At 43.5% G+C, this 17,423-nt stretch overlaps 1 protein-coding gene across 1 annotated transcript in view; it reads right to left on the bottom strand.

The window, feature by feature from the left end:
- Positions 1–17,137, bottom strand: part of NELL1 (neural EGFL like 1) — a 252,769-nt gene extending 235,632 nt beyond the window's left edge. The window contains exons 1-4 of the mRNA XM_036765115.1: positions 17,109–17,137; positions 15,170–15,321; positions 14,760–15,050; positions 2,920–3,048 (exon numbers count right to left, since the gene is read on the bottom strand). Of these exons, the coding sequence (XP_036621010.1) occupies positions 2,920–3,048; positions 14,760–15,050; positions 15,170–15,321; positions 17,109–17,137 (601 nt within the window). The remainder of the gene's footprint in view (positions 1–2,919; positions 3,049–14,759; positions 15,051–15,169; positions 15,322–17,108) is intronic.
- Between the last annotated feature and the right edge of the window lie 286 nt (positions 17,138–17,423).

Here is a 17,423-nt window from a genome sequence, read left to right as displayed (position 1 = left end):
ACAGGGTCCAGCTTTTTTAGCCAATTCTTTTGCTAGGGAGGAATAAAATGGATCCTCCCATCCTGGGATATTCATCTCTTCCTCTGAAATTGTTCTGCTTCTAAATAGAGATCTTATACCTAGCGATCCCATCCTCATCGCCAAATGTATCAGGAGGGCAGAGTTTATAATCTCAAAGAGGATCATAAACATGTCTGAAAGGTTCTGAACCACCGGATATAAGAAACTCTCAAAGTAGAAGGCAGAAGAATCAAAACATATATTTAGGCTCCACAGTAACCAACCCATGAACCAGCAACCCCATTTTGATATATTGATCAAAAGCTTCCAGGCCCAATAAGTACGCCTTGAAAGAGTAACCAGGAGGCTACAGAGAAGCATGATTGCGTAAAGCAAAATCATGCTTCCCCCTCTATGGTAAAAAGATTACCCACTGGCCTGAAGTCCTTGTTCAGCTTCCTCCCGTAGGTCAGCTCTGCCACTGGCAGCTCCTGCTTCAGCTGTAGCTGTAGCTGTAGCTGTGGCTGTGGCTGTAGCTATAGCAGCCTCTGGCTCCAACGGGAGCTGCTTTTAACCATCCGGCTTCTGCGGGGGTGTAAGGTACACCGGGGAAAGCACAGGTTCTTTCAATCTGCTTAAGCAAGATGAAGGGGTTGACCAGGAAAGCACAGGTTCTTTCCATCAGCTTAAGCAAGGTGAAGGGGTTGACCAGGAAAGCACAGGTTCTTTCCATCAGCTTAAGCAAGGGAAGCAAGGTGAAGGGGCCGACAAGCTTACTCCAGTCCAACATACAAACAGTATTCAGTTCAGGGGAAAAAGCCAAACTAGTCAAGGGCACTTGTTGACTAAGTGCTAAGGAGCCCATTTTTGGTTGCCAACACAGTTACATAAAAGTATTTAATAAAGTAACACTCTTCTTTTTATCATTTTGTACAACCTTAGTGTGAACATTGTTGTTCTGACTATTCTTTTTGCACTCTGCATCACCCATTTTAAAAAAATTTCTTTGTATTATTCATTATTTGTCATTTCTTATGACAGAATGATATTCCATGGCATTGCTCTGATCCTCTCTATTTAGGCATTCACCAGTCAGACATATGAATTTTCCAGGTTCTTGGAGACCTAACAAAGCTGTTGATATTTTTGTTACATAGGTCTTTTCTTCATTTTAACAGGATAGTCAGGTGTGGTGGTACATACCTGTAATCCCTATTATGGGTAAGGCTTGAGGCTGATGCATTGCTTGAGCTCAGGAGTTCTGAGTTGCAAAAGGGTAAAAGTCAATTGGGTGTCTGAACTAAGAACAGCACCAAAAGAGTGAACCCCTAGGAGCTGAGGGTCACCAGCCTGCTCACTAGCCCAGGGAAGAAAAATAGGACAGATCAAAACTTCTATGCTAATGCCCATAACTGGACCCTGTACTTCCAGTCTGAACCAAATGGGAAGCTCTAGTCTCAAAATTAATAAGATACAGTCTTATTAGTAGGATCGAAGAATTAAAGGTAACGTACAGTCAAAATGCTTAATGTACACTCAATTCAACAATGTATCAAACATTTATTTAGACTTACTATGTGCAAAGCACTATGTTAGGTTCTAGGAACACAAAGGAGAGGGATAAAAAAGAAAAGGAAGCTTCAATGCTACTGGGGAAAATAAAATGTAATACAAAGTATATATGAAGCAATTTCCAGAAGTAAAGACCACCACCAATTCAAGGAATTAGGAAAGGTCTTGCTGAACTACACTTTGAAGGAATATAATAATTCTAAGAGGCTCCATGTATAATGTACACTTATATGAATAGTGTATTTCATATATTATACATATACTACACACAACCATATTGGTTTCCAAGATTACAATGGCTACACTAGCTGTATAACAAGCCCGTTTTCCCGCGGCCCTGCCAACATTGAATTTTATTGTTTTTAACCGCCTTTGCCAATTTAATAGCTATAAAATGACATCTCAGAGTTGTTTTAACCTGCACTTCTCTCCTTACTGGAAGATTTAAACAATTTTTGCAGGTGGTTATTAATTTCTGTTTCTTCTTTTACAAGTGGTCTGTGCATTTCTTTGACCATTTATAGACTGAAGAATTTGCCTCAATGTCATAAATTTTTCTTAATTCCTTACACACTTGGGGGTGTCAGATTTTTATCAGACACACTTAAGCTACTTAAGTAACAAAAGCCAAAATAATATAGAATATAGAATCTCAGAGCTGGAAATAACCTGAATGATCTAGTCCAACTTTGATGTAAAGTGCAAATCACCTCTTTGAAGCATCCTCCAGCCTCTGCTAGAATAATGCTGCAACAGAGGAGTCACTACCTACCAAGGCAGCCCATTCTATTTTTGAAAAATTCTAATCAATCAACGTTTCCTAAGTGCCTAATCATTTGGAAGTTCTTGCTTATAACAGACTAAAATCTTCCTGCAAGCCAGGGCATTCTTTCACTCTATCCATAACTTCTAAAGTCAAGCAGAATAAAGGCAATAGAATCATAAAAACAGAATTGGAAGGAACTTCAAGAGGCCTTCTGCTCTGGTCCTCTTCATCTTACAGACGGGGAAGCATGAGGTTCAGCCTATGAGCACTCAGGTAAACAGCAGCCCTAGGATTTGAACCTTCTGACTCCACTGCCAAAGTTCTCTCCACTATATCACAAATAATTATCTTTATTGCTTGCTGAGGTGGACTGAAAAGTGAGGTCATAGAAATTGAAAAGGTTGGCAAAATGGAAGGTCATCGTGTTCAGGGACACAATATAAATATTTAAGTCACCTAGTAGAAAGGCAGGAGTAGGGTTGGAGAAGAAAACTGTAACTTCTGGAAATTTTATTGTCCCCAGAGAATCAATTTCTTCTAATCAAAAATCTACCCTCATGCAAACGAAGAGCTGTGTTTACCTTGAAACAAAAATGCTTTGCTGGTATTGTGTAGTCCTGACACCTGAGTAACTCCAACAGTCGTATTCACAAGATCAAGCTCCGTGATAATGTCAAGTTGAAGGTCAGGGTCCATTCCAAAGCCTACCACTGCAAAGAAACAAAGAGACATTTCAGCTTAAAATACAAAATCATATTGGCAATATAGAAGACTACAGTCAAGTGTGAATAGAATATAGATGCCTTCTGAGACAAGGACTTAACTACAATAACACTCCCAAAAGGAAAAAGAAAATCTTTTTCTCCTTATTGCTACTACCTTCTTTACTCAAGCTTTTTACATCAGCACCCCCCTCCCCACCCCTGCTAGAGATTCTGAGAAAGACAAGAGAGCTCCTGTGCTATCTCCACCATCAGGGATGTCCCCAGAGTGCTCCCAATTAATCAAAACCTAACTGCCTGTAACAAAGGGGATAAAGGAGGCTTTTGCCTGGAGAAAGAAGCAAAAATGGAACAGGATAAAAACAATGACTGACATTTTTATAGTGCTTTAAAGTTGGCAAAGCGATTTACCTACATTATCTCATTTAAGCTTTACCCCAACCCTGAGAGGAAGGTGCCAGAAATATTATTATCCCCATTTTCCAGCTAAGGAAGTTGAGAGACTTGATCAATTTCCCACTGCAGACAGTGTCAAAAGCAGGATTTCCACTGGCTTCTAGACTTTGTGTCTAGCACTCTACTCCCAAGCTGTTTCTCTGGGAGGAAAACAATTTCTATCTCCCTCATAAGCTTTCAACCAGGATGACTTCCAGATGGAAGCCTGAGGACGCACCCCACCCACTTGGACTGAGGGCAAGGGCCTGGGTACCTTCCACTCTTCTCGGAGGCCTAAGTCTTCCATTTCCTGGCTGAGAAGAAGCAACAAAGAATGCCTGCTTGGAATCAGGAGGTGGGGAGGGAGGGTGCAAGATGGAATAACTTGTTCCTGATTGCAAAGTGATTCCCAATTATCAAAAGAAAAAGAAAAGGAAACCCTAATAATGTCCCAGGCACATTCTATCCAGTTGACTATGCTAAATCATTCATTAAGTCTGGGTCTACACTCAGCATCTCAATAGTGCAATTTTGATGGCGCTGTTGGAGATGCGTTAATCAGCTACAGCTGTCAACTTTTGCCTAATGGTAGTATGGACGCTTTGTAAATCGCACATTGAATTTGTCCAGTAGAGACAGGGGATGAAGGTCACTTAAAGAGGCCTACTATGATTACCATATTTATTTACATATTTCCTCCTCTATCCGGCACATTTGGAGAAAAGCATGCAAATAAAAACACTTGCTACCAAATAATTCCATTCTTTCCCCCTCCCCTAAATAATTGCTGCCAGCCAAGTCTTCTCTGAATAAACTCCCCCTTTTTTGCAATGCTCAAATAAAGGGTTAAATTAAAGGCACAGCTGGCCATTGGCTGGTCTGGGAATAGGGAAAAGGATTTGAGTAATTGTTCCTCTGCCCCCACCAAGCTGTTTCTAATTCACTTCCCTCCCTCTCTCTGCTTGTCTTCTTCTTCTACTGACCTGGGGGGGTGCAGGGATTTCAGTCCCCAAATATAGGGGCTGCAGCAGCTTTCAGGCTGATTTTCTCCAAGCCCAAATGAGTTAATCCCCACCCCTGGAAAGGAAAGAAAATCCTAAACCATTAAATTATTTGCAAATCATTGCCTTCAGTCTTCTGTCATGAATGCATATAGGCTTTCTTTATTTTAAGTTTCCCTCTAAGAAAGGGAGAAATGTTGAAAAATCTAGATGCCAATTAAATTTGTTATTGATTGTTTTAGAACCCTGAGTCAGTCACTTTATTCATGGGAGAGAATAGCAGAAATTTATCCCACATAAGACATTTAGTAGACGTAGCTATTTTTCCCAGGGCACTTACTTCAGTTGAATAACGGAGGTTAAGAAGTAGTTATGGACTCTATGGGTACACAGGTGACTGGCCTTCAGATGACTGAGGGTGTAATTAGCATGCTTTCGTCCCAAATATCGCTGTTGCATCTGAATTCCCATGCTATGTCCCTGACCTTGTTCTGTATCAAGACCTCTTACTTTGGACTTATTGCTTTCAGATTCAGGTCACCTTCTGCACAATGCCTAGCACATAGTATGCCCAGAACATAGTAGGCACTGACTGTCCTGCCTGAGGTCTTGGGTTTGATCTCAGATCTAATACCCATTTTCTGGATTTGATATTGAGATTACTTGCACCCCAAGAATGGGACACTGAGCTGGAACTATATCTCTTTTCCTCCTACTTCTAGGCTCTTGACCTACCTGTTAATTACTTCTAATGCCCTGCAGGCTTACATGGTCCACCCATCAGCTGCCTATAAGCGCTTAACAATGGGGAAGGGGGGACAGAGTATGCAGGACACACAACTAAATTTAATCTGCTGTATTAACATTTTCTCTATTACTTAAGTCTAGAAAAGCAAAAACAAAATTTAAATAAAAACATAAATCAAGCCCCAATTTGTAACCATTGCCAACTTAAGAGGTATAAATGTTCACATTGAAAATTTAACAATCAGTTCTCTCCTGCTGCTCTGAACTGGCTCCAGCACACCTCTGAGAGTACCCCCCTCCCAACCTTTCCATACAGTCAGATCCCTAATCCCTTCCTTCAACCTTGTCTTGGGTGAAAATATGGCCAGGGTGAAGGAGAGGGATTCTGTGAGGAAATTGAGGGAGGGAAAGAAAATGATCTCAGGAATTCTCCAAAAGCTTTTCTGCAATATTTTAATGTAATATTAATTGGATAAGAAGAAACCTGGCACAGCAAATAAACGGTGAGCCTTGGAGTATGGAAGATCTGAGTTCAAGCCTTGCTTAAGATATGTGCTAGCTGTGCCCATACGCAAAGCATTTTATCATTCACCTTTTAGTGTTCAAGACAATTCTCTAAGACTGAAAGTTACTCTACATTGGTAGAGGTAGTGTCCACACTTAGAGTCTGTTACCACTGTTGAATTCACAGGTCTAGACTACCCCCCAAAAAAATGGGCATGAAAAATCTGGTCGGATTAATAAGGTATCCATCCTAACCCATTTGGAAGATGGTATGATAATTCGATAATTAACTGAATTTTGGAGTCATAAGTATAATCTGAGAAAGGACCCAAAACAGTCAAGAGATAGATGAATAAAGGAAGAAATGTCAACATTTCTTTATAAGTTGGACCTCTGCTCTAAAGTACAATATCTTTTTTTTCAATTCATGAAGGGAAAGAATACAGATGGTTGAGAACATCCACTGTTTTCAGCAAAAAAGAATAATTAGCAAATTCATTAGTCAAGATTCTGTTCATAAGTCAGGACCTCTTTACCTCTATCCCTGCCACAGGGTATGGATGAGTCACAGAAGACCTGACCCTATGCAGCCCACATCGCCACTTCCAGAGAAAACCAAGGTGCCCAGTCAAGGCCACAGTCTAGAGAACAGGATGAAGTTCTTTCCTAAGCCATTAGCAAGGATGCTGCTTTAAGTGAGGAAGAATTCCACTCAGAAGAAACAATTTGAGTCAATAAGTGTTTATTAGAAGACCACTACGTGCAAGGAACTGTGGACCCACAAAGTTGATCCAAGGCCAAATATTCCTACCTGAGTATTCCTTATGCCTTGTAAGAATGCATCCAGCTTAGATCCTTGAAGCAGTTCCAATCTGCCCCCAATGGCATAGGATACCTGATCCCACCAACTTACCCAGAGTGACCTGACATGTCCTGTCAACTTGTGTCTAATGAACTCAAGGGGCAGTAAAATCAAGGTCAGATGCCAGGATTCTATTTTCATGAGACTCTAAGGCAAAGAATTCATATTAGCATTTGATTTGTCTACTCCCTATGCATGTCTTCAAGGAATAAAACCAGAGATTAACTCAAAGAATCTTTCAATCAATCTTTTTTTCTGTGAAGAACCTTGAGAAATGTGACCTTAGCTGGAAACAATAGATGTCCCCCACCCCAGATGAAGTGATTTTCTGAAAGCAAGAAAACTGCACTGTCTTGTGTTTCTGGCATCTAAAACAGTTTCCAGAAACTCAAGACATTGTTACTTCTTCTCTTTCCATTACCAATGTATAAAAAGTGCATACTCTATTCTGCCAAGGCTGGGGTCCTCAAAAAATGCCCAGATGCCCTCTGAAGAATTTTCACCATGTCTTTGTTTCAAATGTGTGATATGGATACTCTTCCCCATATCCATCTTTACCTCTGTCTCTGGGGATTTCTGATCCAAAAATAACTGCATTGTTTTTTTCAAAAGTACTGTGTTTCTAGACACATACTAACAAGGAGGTCAAAGATTCAAACAATGGACACAAGAAAGGTTTCTAGGTGGCACAATGGATAGAATGCCGGGACTAGATTCAGGAAGACCAGCCTCAGACACTAGCTGGGTGAGCCTGGACAAGTTACTTAACCTCTCTTTGCCTCAGTTTCCTCAGGTATAAAGTGGAGATAATAATAGCACACCTGCCTTCCAGAGTTTTCTGTGAGGTTGAAATTCGATAATATTTGTAAAGTGCTTAGCACAGTGGCTGACACATGGTAGATGCTTAATAGATGCTTGTTTCTTTCCTTTCTTCCATATGCTAACATAGTCACAGGAGCACTTAGGTATCAAAAAAATGAGAACAAAATCCTGACCTGTGGATTCAATGGCATAGACAACTCTGGGTGTGGAAACTCCTTCCACCATTGTAGAGTTATTTATTGTCTTAGAGAATTGCCTGGTGAGTGATTACTTAATCCTAAGAGGTGAGTTACCCATGGTCACACAGTCTATCCACTAGGAAACGGCTAAACAATGGGTATACGGGATGTGAACGTAACTGGTTATTATTGTGCTGTAAAAAACGATGAATATTAACAATTCAGAGAAGATTTGTATAAACTGAGGCAGAGGAAAATAACCGGTAACAGGAGAAGATATGTGAAATCTCTACAATAATGTAAATTGAAAAGATAAAAAAATACCGATTATAATGGTCAAGCTTGACCCTCCCCCCAAAAAAGGGTTAAGAAAATGCCTCTCCCTGACTTCATTGTAGATCTGGAGGACGATAGGTACAAAATAGTGCTTATATTATCAAACATAGTTGGCTTCACCAAATTACCATCTTTCCCTTTTATTTCTAATATTTGCTACAAAAGATGGCTCACTAGGGAAGTGGGGAGGATTCAGAAATGAATGTATTGTGAAAACAAAAGATATCAATAAAGATAAAATTTTTGAAAGAAAATATAGTATGATGATATAACTATATGTAACAGAAATGTAGAATAATAGATTTTTAAAAAGAAAATATAGCATAAAATAGTACAGTATAATAGCAGAGTCTTGCACTGATAACCTCAAGGGACCTGAGTTTCAATCCTGGCTGTGAAACTTACTAATTATATGACTTTGGAGAAATCTATCACCTTCCAGGGCCTTCGTTTCCTCATCCATAAAAAGAGATTAGACTAGGTGACCTCTAAAGTCTTTCCCAACCCCAAATCTATGATCTAATGAATTGAGGGGAAAAGAAATCAATTATGTTCCTGAACAGTATTTTTCCCTCTTCTTTTTTTCTCTTTAAATTGGTCCCCTACAAGATGAAAATGCCTTGTGCTCAGAGAAGGAGTGTGCAAAGGATTTCATTTCACATATTGCCCAGGGAATCAGGAAACCTATTAATGAGGCAGCATTTGCCTGTGCCCGCCCTGCCCTAAGTATGGTCTGAGAGAACTGGCTTCATAAAAGAAGATGGGGAGGTGGGGGAGAGAAATGGTTGCTGCTCATATCCCAAGTCTGGAACCTCTGCCCTTTTCAGGAAGCCTATTAAACTCTTAAAAGTTTTCTCACTTAGTATATAACTACTCTACAAATGTCACCAGCTGGGGAATTGGAATTACTCAGAATAAGCAATTTCTAAACAACTTGGAAGAAAAGAGTGTAAATATCCCAGAGGCCCAAGGGCCAGTCCCCAGCATCAGGAAGCTCTGCTTTAATTTCTTCTGACACCTGCTGCTGGTCCAACTCTCACCCCACCCCACTGGGCTGGGCTGGTCCAACATCCATTGAGCTCACTTGGTCCATGTGGGTCAGGGGTCCCACCAAATCCACCTTAATTTGATTCATCCTCAGATCTAATCTACTGCCACTGTAGTCACACTTATCTTGGCCCAAATGGCACAAGACAAAGGTAGGCTGGTTATTTTACCTCATCTCCCACTTGAACACCTTTTCTGTCAGCAAATTTATTTAATCCACTGAACTCCACTGTGCTATTAAAGGGGAAATTAACTTCCTTTCTCAGCAACTCTTCTGCCCAGGCTGTGTTCCTTTAGATGTCTGCTCACAGCAGAAGCTCACAACTCTCTCATCTAATGATAAATTAATAACAGGTGAATGGCATCCTTTTCATGATTCTTCTCCTCCCTATCAGGCAGCCCCCCCCCACCAGCAGTGGTATCAAATTCAAATAAAAATGGGGGCCACTAATCCATACATAAATGTCCCCATAAGCCACATAATTGACTTAGTCTTAAAATGTGGTGTTATCTATGTTTTATTGTATTTTTATTTATTTTACTAAATATGTCCCAATTACATTTTAATCTGGTGGAGTCACACTTGGGAATACTGCTGGCCTGCCTTTGACACCTCTGCCCTAGAGCTTCAGAAGGATTGAAGACAAATGAAGTATTCCTTTAGTCCAACAACCTGGGCTTGACCATCTTAGTAACTAGGTGACCCTGGGCAAGTCACCAAACCTTTCTGAGACTCAGTTTTTTTAATCTGGAAGATGAGGATGAGAGTCAGTCTCAGAGTCAGGAAAAATCTGGTTTTAAGCCCTGGTTTTGATACATACTGGTTGTGTGACTCTTGGCAAGTAGCTTAACTTCTTACAGCCCCTTGCCATCTGCTAAGGCTCTGAATCATAGAATACGTGACCTTGATGAACACCATTGGCAGAGGAAGCTTCTTCATAAACAGTTGCCTATATCAAGAAAGTGGCAGTCACCCCTACCCATAAAATGGCCATAAGAATAGTAAGCAGCAATGAAGGATGGTGTAGTAGATAGCATGCTGAACTTAGAAGAGTCCAGAAAACCTTAGTTCAAATCCCATCTCAGATAAAGCTGTATGATCCTGGGTAAGTCACTTTTTTCAGCTTCAGTTTCCTCTTCTGTAAAATGGAAATAATTGTAGTACCTACAACTCAGGACTGTTGTGAGGATCAAATGAAATTATATGCTTAAAGTGTTTTGTGAACATTACAATGCAACATAAATAATGATTATTGTTATCATATGGAATATATGCTTATATAGAATAGAGGATAGAAACCTATTTACCTACCTCACCATGTTGTTGTGAGGACCAATTTGCTAATCAATGTTAAAGTGTTTTGTAGAGCTTTTTTTTTCCTTTTTTGATCCAGACCTGTGATTTCATCAAAGTAGAGAATCCCCTTACTGCCTCAGCACTAAAAGAGAAACTGCCTTGATCACACAATAAATATGTAGCAGGTGAAGGATGTGAACTTCTTCATTCTATGATCACCCTCTATCCACTTAGCCAAGCTGCCTTTCTTTCTTCTACACAAACTTAGAGGCTATATAAATGTCACTTAGAATTATCCTCATCTCCAGACATACTCCTTCTTTTCACCATTGTCTCTGGAGGAGAACCCCACAAGGTGGAAAGCCCGTGGGTAAATGTCCAGTGATTCTCACGTATTTCCATGTTTATGTTTGAGGCCTCTGAGCAAAATTGCTAATAAAAGGTGGTGTTGTTATTAGAGCCTCCTAAAGTTATTATTCTGATATTCCAAAGCCCCAGTCAATCTATGAACTCCTCAATGAGGATATTCCCTTCAGCGATACAGATTGTACCCTATTCATATCTTCATCTGTTCAGCTTTTGTCCACATCACACCAATATATTGCCACAGTTGCAGTGGTCTTCCCAATGGGCTGTGGGCTTCCTTTGACCATGAGAATACCAGAGGAGAAATCAGACTGCCCATCAATTCTCACTACAAATTTTCATGATTACTTCTATTCTACTGGATATGCCAAAATTATCTCCTTTTTTATTTTCACAACACTTGCCAGTCCAAAGAACAGCATCTCTTACCTATATGACACATGTGTTTTGTTTTATTTTTCAATGTGTGATTTTATTAGTTTAGGGAACTACCAGCAAAGAAACTTCCTCTAGCAATACAAATCTTCAACTCTTTCTTCATCTCTAGTCTTGAATGGTTGAATGGGGGCCCTGAGAGGTTAAATGATGTGCCATCACATAGCCAATGTGTGTCACAGGTGGGACTTGAACCAAGGTCTTCCTGACACTCAGGCTCAGTCTCTACATGTGGCTACCTCACATATTCCACATTATCCTTTGAATAAATGTCACCAGAATTAACAATTCACCCAGCATTTCTATGTGGCATCTATCATTAGATCTCTCATATGTAAGTTAAGTAACTACTGCTAGCCTGGCTGCTCTGAGTCTCACTTTAATTAAAGTGTGCTCGATAGGATCTATTCATTTCCACTAAAAAGAGACGATATTCAAGTAGTTCACTAAGCCAATGGCATGTTTGTTTCATCTTTGACTGTTAACAACCCATAGAAACAATTGTTAACACCAGATAAATAAACTTTCCAAGTGAGTGTGCAGTTTCAGATAAACTAATCACTAGGCAAGCCTTGCTGCCTATTGGGAGGACTGATGTGTAACCTGGGGATAATGGGTTCTTTGGAAGAATTAAAAAAACAACCTTACCTCTCACATTCTAACAAATTGCACATGAAGGAATCTGGTCCGAATCCTCCCCTGTCCCCAACTCTCTGCATGGTCTCTTGTTGATTCTTTCTTAGAAAACCAAGATGTGACCATGTACAAATAACACATAAAACCTAGCATTTTCCCAATGGTACTACAAAACATCGCTGCTATATAGAACCAGGATAAGGCACCTAGAACTTCAACTCAGCATAGAAAATTTAGGGGCTACAAAGAGTGTCACAGCACTAAGAGTGTTTCCTCCCTTGCTAGTCCTGCCCACTTGTCAGCAGCCTCATCCAAGGGCACTTCCTGCCTGGCAGTTTCTCCATTCCCCCAAGTCCATGGACAGCTGTTCCAACCTGTCTGGATTTCTTCCCTTTCCACTGAAGCTCACCTTATTCCACCCTAGGGTGCCTTTCTTCTCCCACTGACCACCCTTAAGCATGTGTCAGCCTCTACATATAGCCACTGGCCCCCAGCGTACAAACTGACAAATAGAATCCAGGCTAACATCTTCCCTGAAGTATCTGTACTTTAATTTATGGGCTTGTGATTTTTGCTCATGTGGGTATATTCCCTTCACCCAGGCTGATCCAACCCTTAACAGATAGCTAATGTTTTATCAAGTCAAACACACATATTCACACACACACAAAAAAAAAAACTCATCCCACAGTGACCAACCCAATGATAATGACTCTCTCAAGTTTAGTCAGGCTAGCCTTCAAAAATTAAATTTATATCTATCTATACATACATGCACATATGTGTGTATAAAAATAAAAAATCTAGTTAACTTAATAGCACCTAAAACAGCAGGCACAGCCTTCAAGAACCTGGGGTTGCCTCCCAAACAATAATGAGGTTTTCAGGAGAGGAAATAATATTTTACTTTTTAAGATAAGGTTTAAGGTCTCCTGCTTAAACAAGTAGTGGAAAACATGCTCTCTTCCACAGGGAAGCACATATAGATGAATATTTATGGAACTGGTTCAATCTGACTATAGTAGTTAAGCTGGACACTTGGCATTTCCTACGTTCTGTTCTTGGGAATGCTGGCATCCAAAGAAGTTAACTCATTTCAAACTGAGCCCTCCCTTGGAAGTCTGGGGAAGGGTGATGGCAGAACCAGAGCTAGGGTTCTTGGGCATAGCCCCTTAGCCCAGAGTTAGCCTGTCTGACCGAGGCTCTAGGCTCGGTATTGGTGTTGGATTTTGCATAGAATAACCCCTCCTGGTGGGCATTGACTCAAGAGACAGCTAAGCAAAGCCAGAATGAGCTTTGCCTTTCCATTCAGCCTGGGACCAGGGTGAGATGGGCAGATAGATAAAAGTGAGCAATGGGGAAGTAAGTCTGAGCAATGGGGAAGCAACTCTGACTCCCAAAGGAGGTTTAGTGGGGCTGCTTTTGGCGGGTAGGAAAGAGTGTCCCTCATGTCTCATCCTTTACGGAATCCATGCCAAGACAAGAGTATCCAAGTGTTCCTTGAATTGGGCAAAGGAGAAAATGAATCTTTGGACCCAGACAGTTCCTAGCGTTGAGGTTGGAGGAGAGGGAGGGAGGAAGAGATAGCGTGGGAGTGGGGGGAGAGGTTAGCAGAGGCTGGTGAGAGGACAAGACTTCCCTTCTCTCTCCAAACCCAACTCTGGTTCAGTCCACAGGGTGTCATAATAATGGCGGAGAGCTACGGGAACTTTTCTGTCTAGAAACCTTCCAGTCCCCCTTCTTTCAGTACATCTGTACATCCTCAGGTTGGGCAAAAGAAGAGAATGGGAATCGCCGAGGTTCCAAGAGAAAGGGAACCTCGTTAGGCTTCTAGTTGAAGTTCTGGGGCGGCTTGGGCTGAGGTGGGGTTGTGTGAGAGAAGCATTGCCTGCAAAACCACCCAGGGAAGGCAACTGAGCCTCAGAGTGGCAGGAACTGGAAAGGGTCTCCTGGTCAGGGCCACTGGGCCACTTTCCAACTCCCCTGGAATGGGCAGAGACTTTGTTTCTCTCTCCCACCTACCGTCCCCACTAGTCAAATGGAAAAGAAAGAATGGACCTGGTCTTCTTTTCCTTGCTCTGCCTCACCCGTCAGCAGCCCCCAGGATGTCCAGCGAAGGGAGGAGAGGCGAGGAGCAAAGGGAGATGCAAGGATTTGCCAATAAGCCTGGGACTTAAAAAGCAAAGTGAAATGGAGAGTTAGAGCCATCATGCTGAACTAGAAAGACATCTTTTCTAAGGAGAAGGGAGGTAGGGGCCTGAATGATTCACCTGGACAGTCACTATTGCTCGGATACTCCGAGACATTTGCTCAATTCGCCACTTTGCAGGTGGGGACACTGCCCAAGTCCTCACAACGCGGTCGGGTGGGGGCGCTTGATTCTGCTGGGGGGTCCGGATGCTTTGCTGTCTCCAGCCCGCTAGCCTTTCCACTCAGCTGCTGTCAGCCCCAAGTACAAGGTCTGGGCTTCACGTTCAGGGCTCCCTTTAGGCTCCAGGCTGCTTGGATCCCTCACCCGGCTGTGCCCGCCCTGCTACTGGCTGGGAGGGTGGTGTCCAAAGAGCCTCTCAAGTTTAGGGACTGGGGAAGGGCGGGGGGGGGAGGGGTTCCGCCATCTGGGCTTGGCTTCTGCTGCACGCCCAGGCACCGTCCGCCGGGGAAGGCAAGGTACTGGTTCGGCGAGCTAGACTCGCCACCTCGACTGGGGGGAATGAGCGTAGTGGGCACTCCCAAAGAGCGCCTGCTTCCCTAGCGCCCACACCTCGCAGTCTCTAGGGCTGCATCTCCCATCCCTGTAGTCTAGGGACCCCCTACTCTCTTACCCCAAGACTGGTGGGTCAAGGAAAAAGCTAGCGCCTCACAATCTACACCGCCCCCTACCCCTAGGAAGAAGTGCTGAGATGCTGGTGAGCAGTTCGGATGCCAGTACCCCCGGTCCCCGGGCTCTTTGCACCGATGCTCGGTCTCCCTTCCGGTCTTCCCTCCCCACGCCCCCCCTCCAGTAATACCCACTTACCCCGGACTCCACTTACCTGACCTGGCCGCGCTCAAACAAACCCACAGGACCAAGATTACATCCATGGACACTGGCTCCCGGTGGGTCCCCGCGGGAAGGGACGCACAGAAAAAAAGCAGAAATAAAGAAAGCTCTCGGAAATCTTGTGGCCCGCACTGCACGGACCCTTCAAAGTTGATGGCGGGAGGGTGAGGAGTGGTAGACTCCGAAGGTCCGGGGACGAGGAGACCACGCAGAGCCCGGGGCACAACCACGAGAGAGAGAAGACTCGACCAGCCAGCAGCAGCCGGTGCGGTGCGGTGCTGCGCTGCGCTCCGGGATCAGTCCATGCGCCGTGCCGGGAGAGGGTGCGCCGTGCCCGGGGAGGGTGCCCGGGCCGCCCTGCCCCGCCCTCCCCTGCCCTCCCTCCCACCCACCCACCCTAGCCTTTGGGCAGCCCAGCAGGCAGCGGCTCCCGCGGCTCAGGATCAGAAGCCCAGGCGCTGCGGCTCAGCTCTGCTCGGAGCTCCGGAAAGGCGTTAGGGGCTTGGCGACTCCGGCAGGTTGCGCTCCCCTCCTGAGCGGTTTGGATCCGCCTTCTTCGCCCAACAGCGGAGGAGGAGGAGGACAACGAGGAGGAGGTGGAGGAGGAAGGAGGAGGGAGGATGGAGGGGCAAAAGGGTGGGAGGAAGAGGAGGAGGAGGGCGACAAAGCGCGGTGGCTCGTGCTATTGCTGTTGCTGCTTCTGCTGGGTTGCTGCTGCCACCGCCACCGCCGCTCCTGCTGGACTCAGAACAACGAGTCCGAGAAGGGGAGAAAATAAATAAATAAATGCACACCGCCTCCCGGATGCCGGTTGAGAGCCTCTCTCCAGTCTAAGCACAAGCGCCCCGAGGTGCTAGGCTCGCCCCTGCCACACAGCTAAGCTGCTCTGGAGGTTGTGGAAGTTGTTACAGCTCATCCTGCCAGAATCCAGGAGCTGCCGGAGCACTCGTGGCTGGCTTCATGATAGGGAAAGCAATAACCTGGAACAGCCGCCAAGCCAGCCAGCCGGGCCCCTCCTCAAAGAACACCCAGGAGAACACCGGTTTTCTAAAAGAGGATTCGCCCTGGCAGCTGGCTGGGGCGGGGTGGTGGTGGGGGGTGGAGATGGGAGATGGAGAGCACAAGGGAAGAGAAAGAAACAACTGGGTACTGAGTCTGTCCTCCTCCTGCCTCTTCCCATCACCACCACCTCCTGACTCCATTCATCTCCGAACAACTTTCTCTCAGTTAAGCCTACCGAAGACTTGAGTTTGGAGAGTTTGGCATTCAAGGAAAGAGGTGGAAGAGGAATGGGGGAAAGGTGAACCTCATCCATAAAGGTGTAAAGATAAAAAGAAAGCATAGCCAGTGGTTTCACGATCAGGGCGGCATACTGGCCTTAGGATTGGAGACATCTGGGAGTTTGGAAGTACCCCTACCTTTCTCCAGGCCAAATGCCACTTAAAATTCCCGCTCCCTTTTGGTTCTGTCCAAAGGAGAGCTATCCGACACTCTCCTGGCATCGGGAACAGGCAACATCCCCGAGTGTGACCCGAACCAGATACAAATGTAACTGGGAAATGATTAACAAAATAAATCCAAATACAAAAAAAAAAAACCACATAGATAACATTACATTTAAAACTAAGTCAATTTGCAGCCCACAGGGATCGGCTTGCTCAAAGTTTAATGCCACACCTCCCCTTCCAATCTGAGTTTGACACCACTGGTCTAAAGCAATGACTACAGAATCAAAACTGCAGGAATAACAAAGGGCAATGAAAAGGTGGGTGGTAGGCCTGCTACTCAAAGATGACCTGAGCACGAGAAATGGGGTGCAAGCCATGATCCAAGAAAAGTGTTTGTAATAGAACCTGTGCAAAGGATGCAGCTGAGAGTGAGGGATGACAGGAATAGAGGATTATATTATATTATATTATATTATATTATATTATATTATATTATATTATATTATATTATATTATATTATATTATATTATCCCATAGGTTTAAAAGACTTAGAGCAAACCTCCAGTACCTTGGAGAGATCCTCACTTTATGGAAGGCAATGAGCAAGAGCTGCCCAGAATGAGAAGGCATAAAGAAATATGTGAGTGTCCATATCAAGGAGATCACAGATCCACCCACATATTGACCTTTGGGGTGGCAGCTCCCTGTCTACTTCTCAGAAACTTTTTTACTTTTTCTGTAGTAGAACAGGATTTCTGACTCCTCTTCTGAGAAGGGCCATGCTTCTCCAAGAGGAGACAAAAGCATATAGCTGCCCACATAATACCTTCTGTGATCCATGACCCTTCTCCGAAGAGAACTTTGACCTTTGAGATTTCCCAGTACCTCTTACCTGATGGTTATCTTGCCTTTCACCTTCATGTGTTATTTGACCAGATGCAGAGTCATAAAAACTGAAACCACAGAAAATATAATATATACTAAATTGGTCTCACATGATTTAAAGCTCCTGCTTTAGCTGTTTTTCTCACAGGACTCTCCCTGGGCCTTAGAAGGTAGAAAAAGAGTGTTTTCCCATAAGTTATCCCTTATTTCCATCTTTAACATTCATCTTATGAAGACCACTACCCAGAGTCCCCTTCACTACAAGGGATCAACTATTGATTTTCTTTGCTCGCATTCCAAACTCACCTTCCTTTATTTCATT

Source organism: Trichosurus vulpecula, chromosome 6, assembly GCF_011100635.1.
Source record: "Trichosurus vulpecula isolate mTriVul1 chromosome 6, mTriVul1.pri, whole genome shotgun sequence".
Taxonomy (NCBI): domain Eukaryota; kingdom Metazoa; phylum Chordata; class Mammalia; order Diprotodontia; family Phalangeridae; genus Trichosurus; species Trichosurus vulpecula.
Note: the sequence above shows the minus strand (reverse complement) of the source record. Positions and strands in the feature narration are given on the sequence as shown.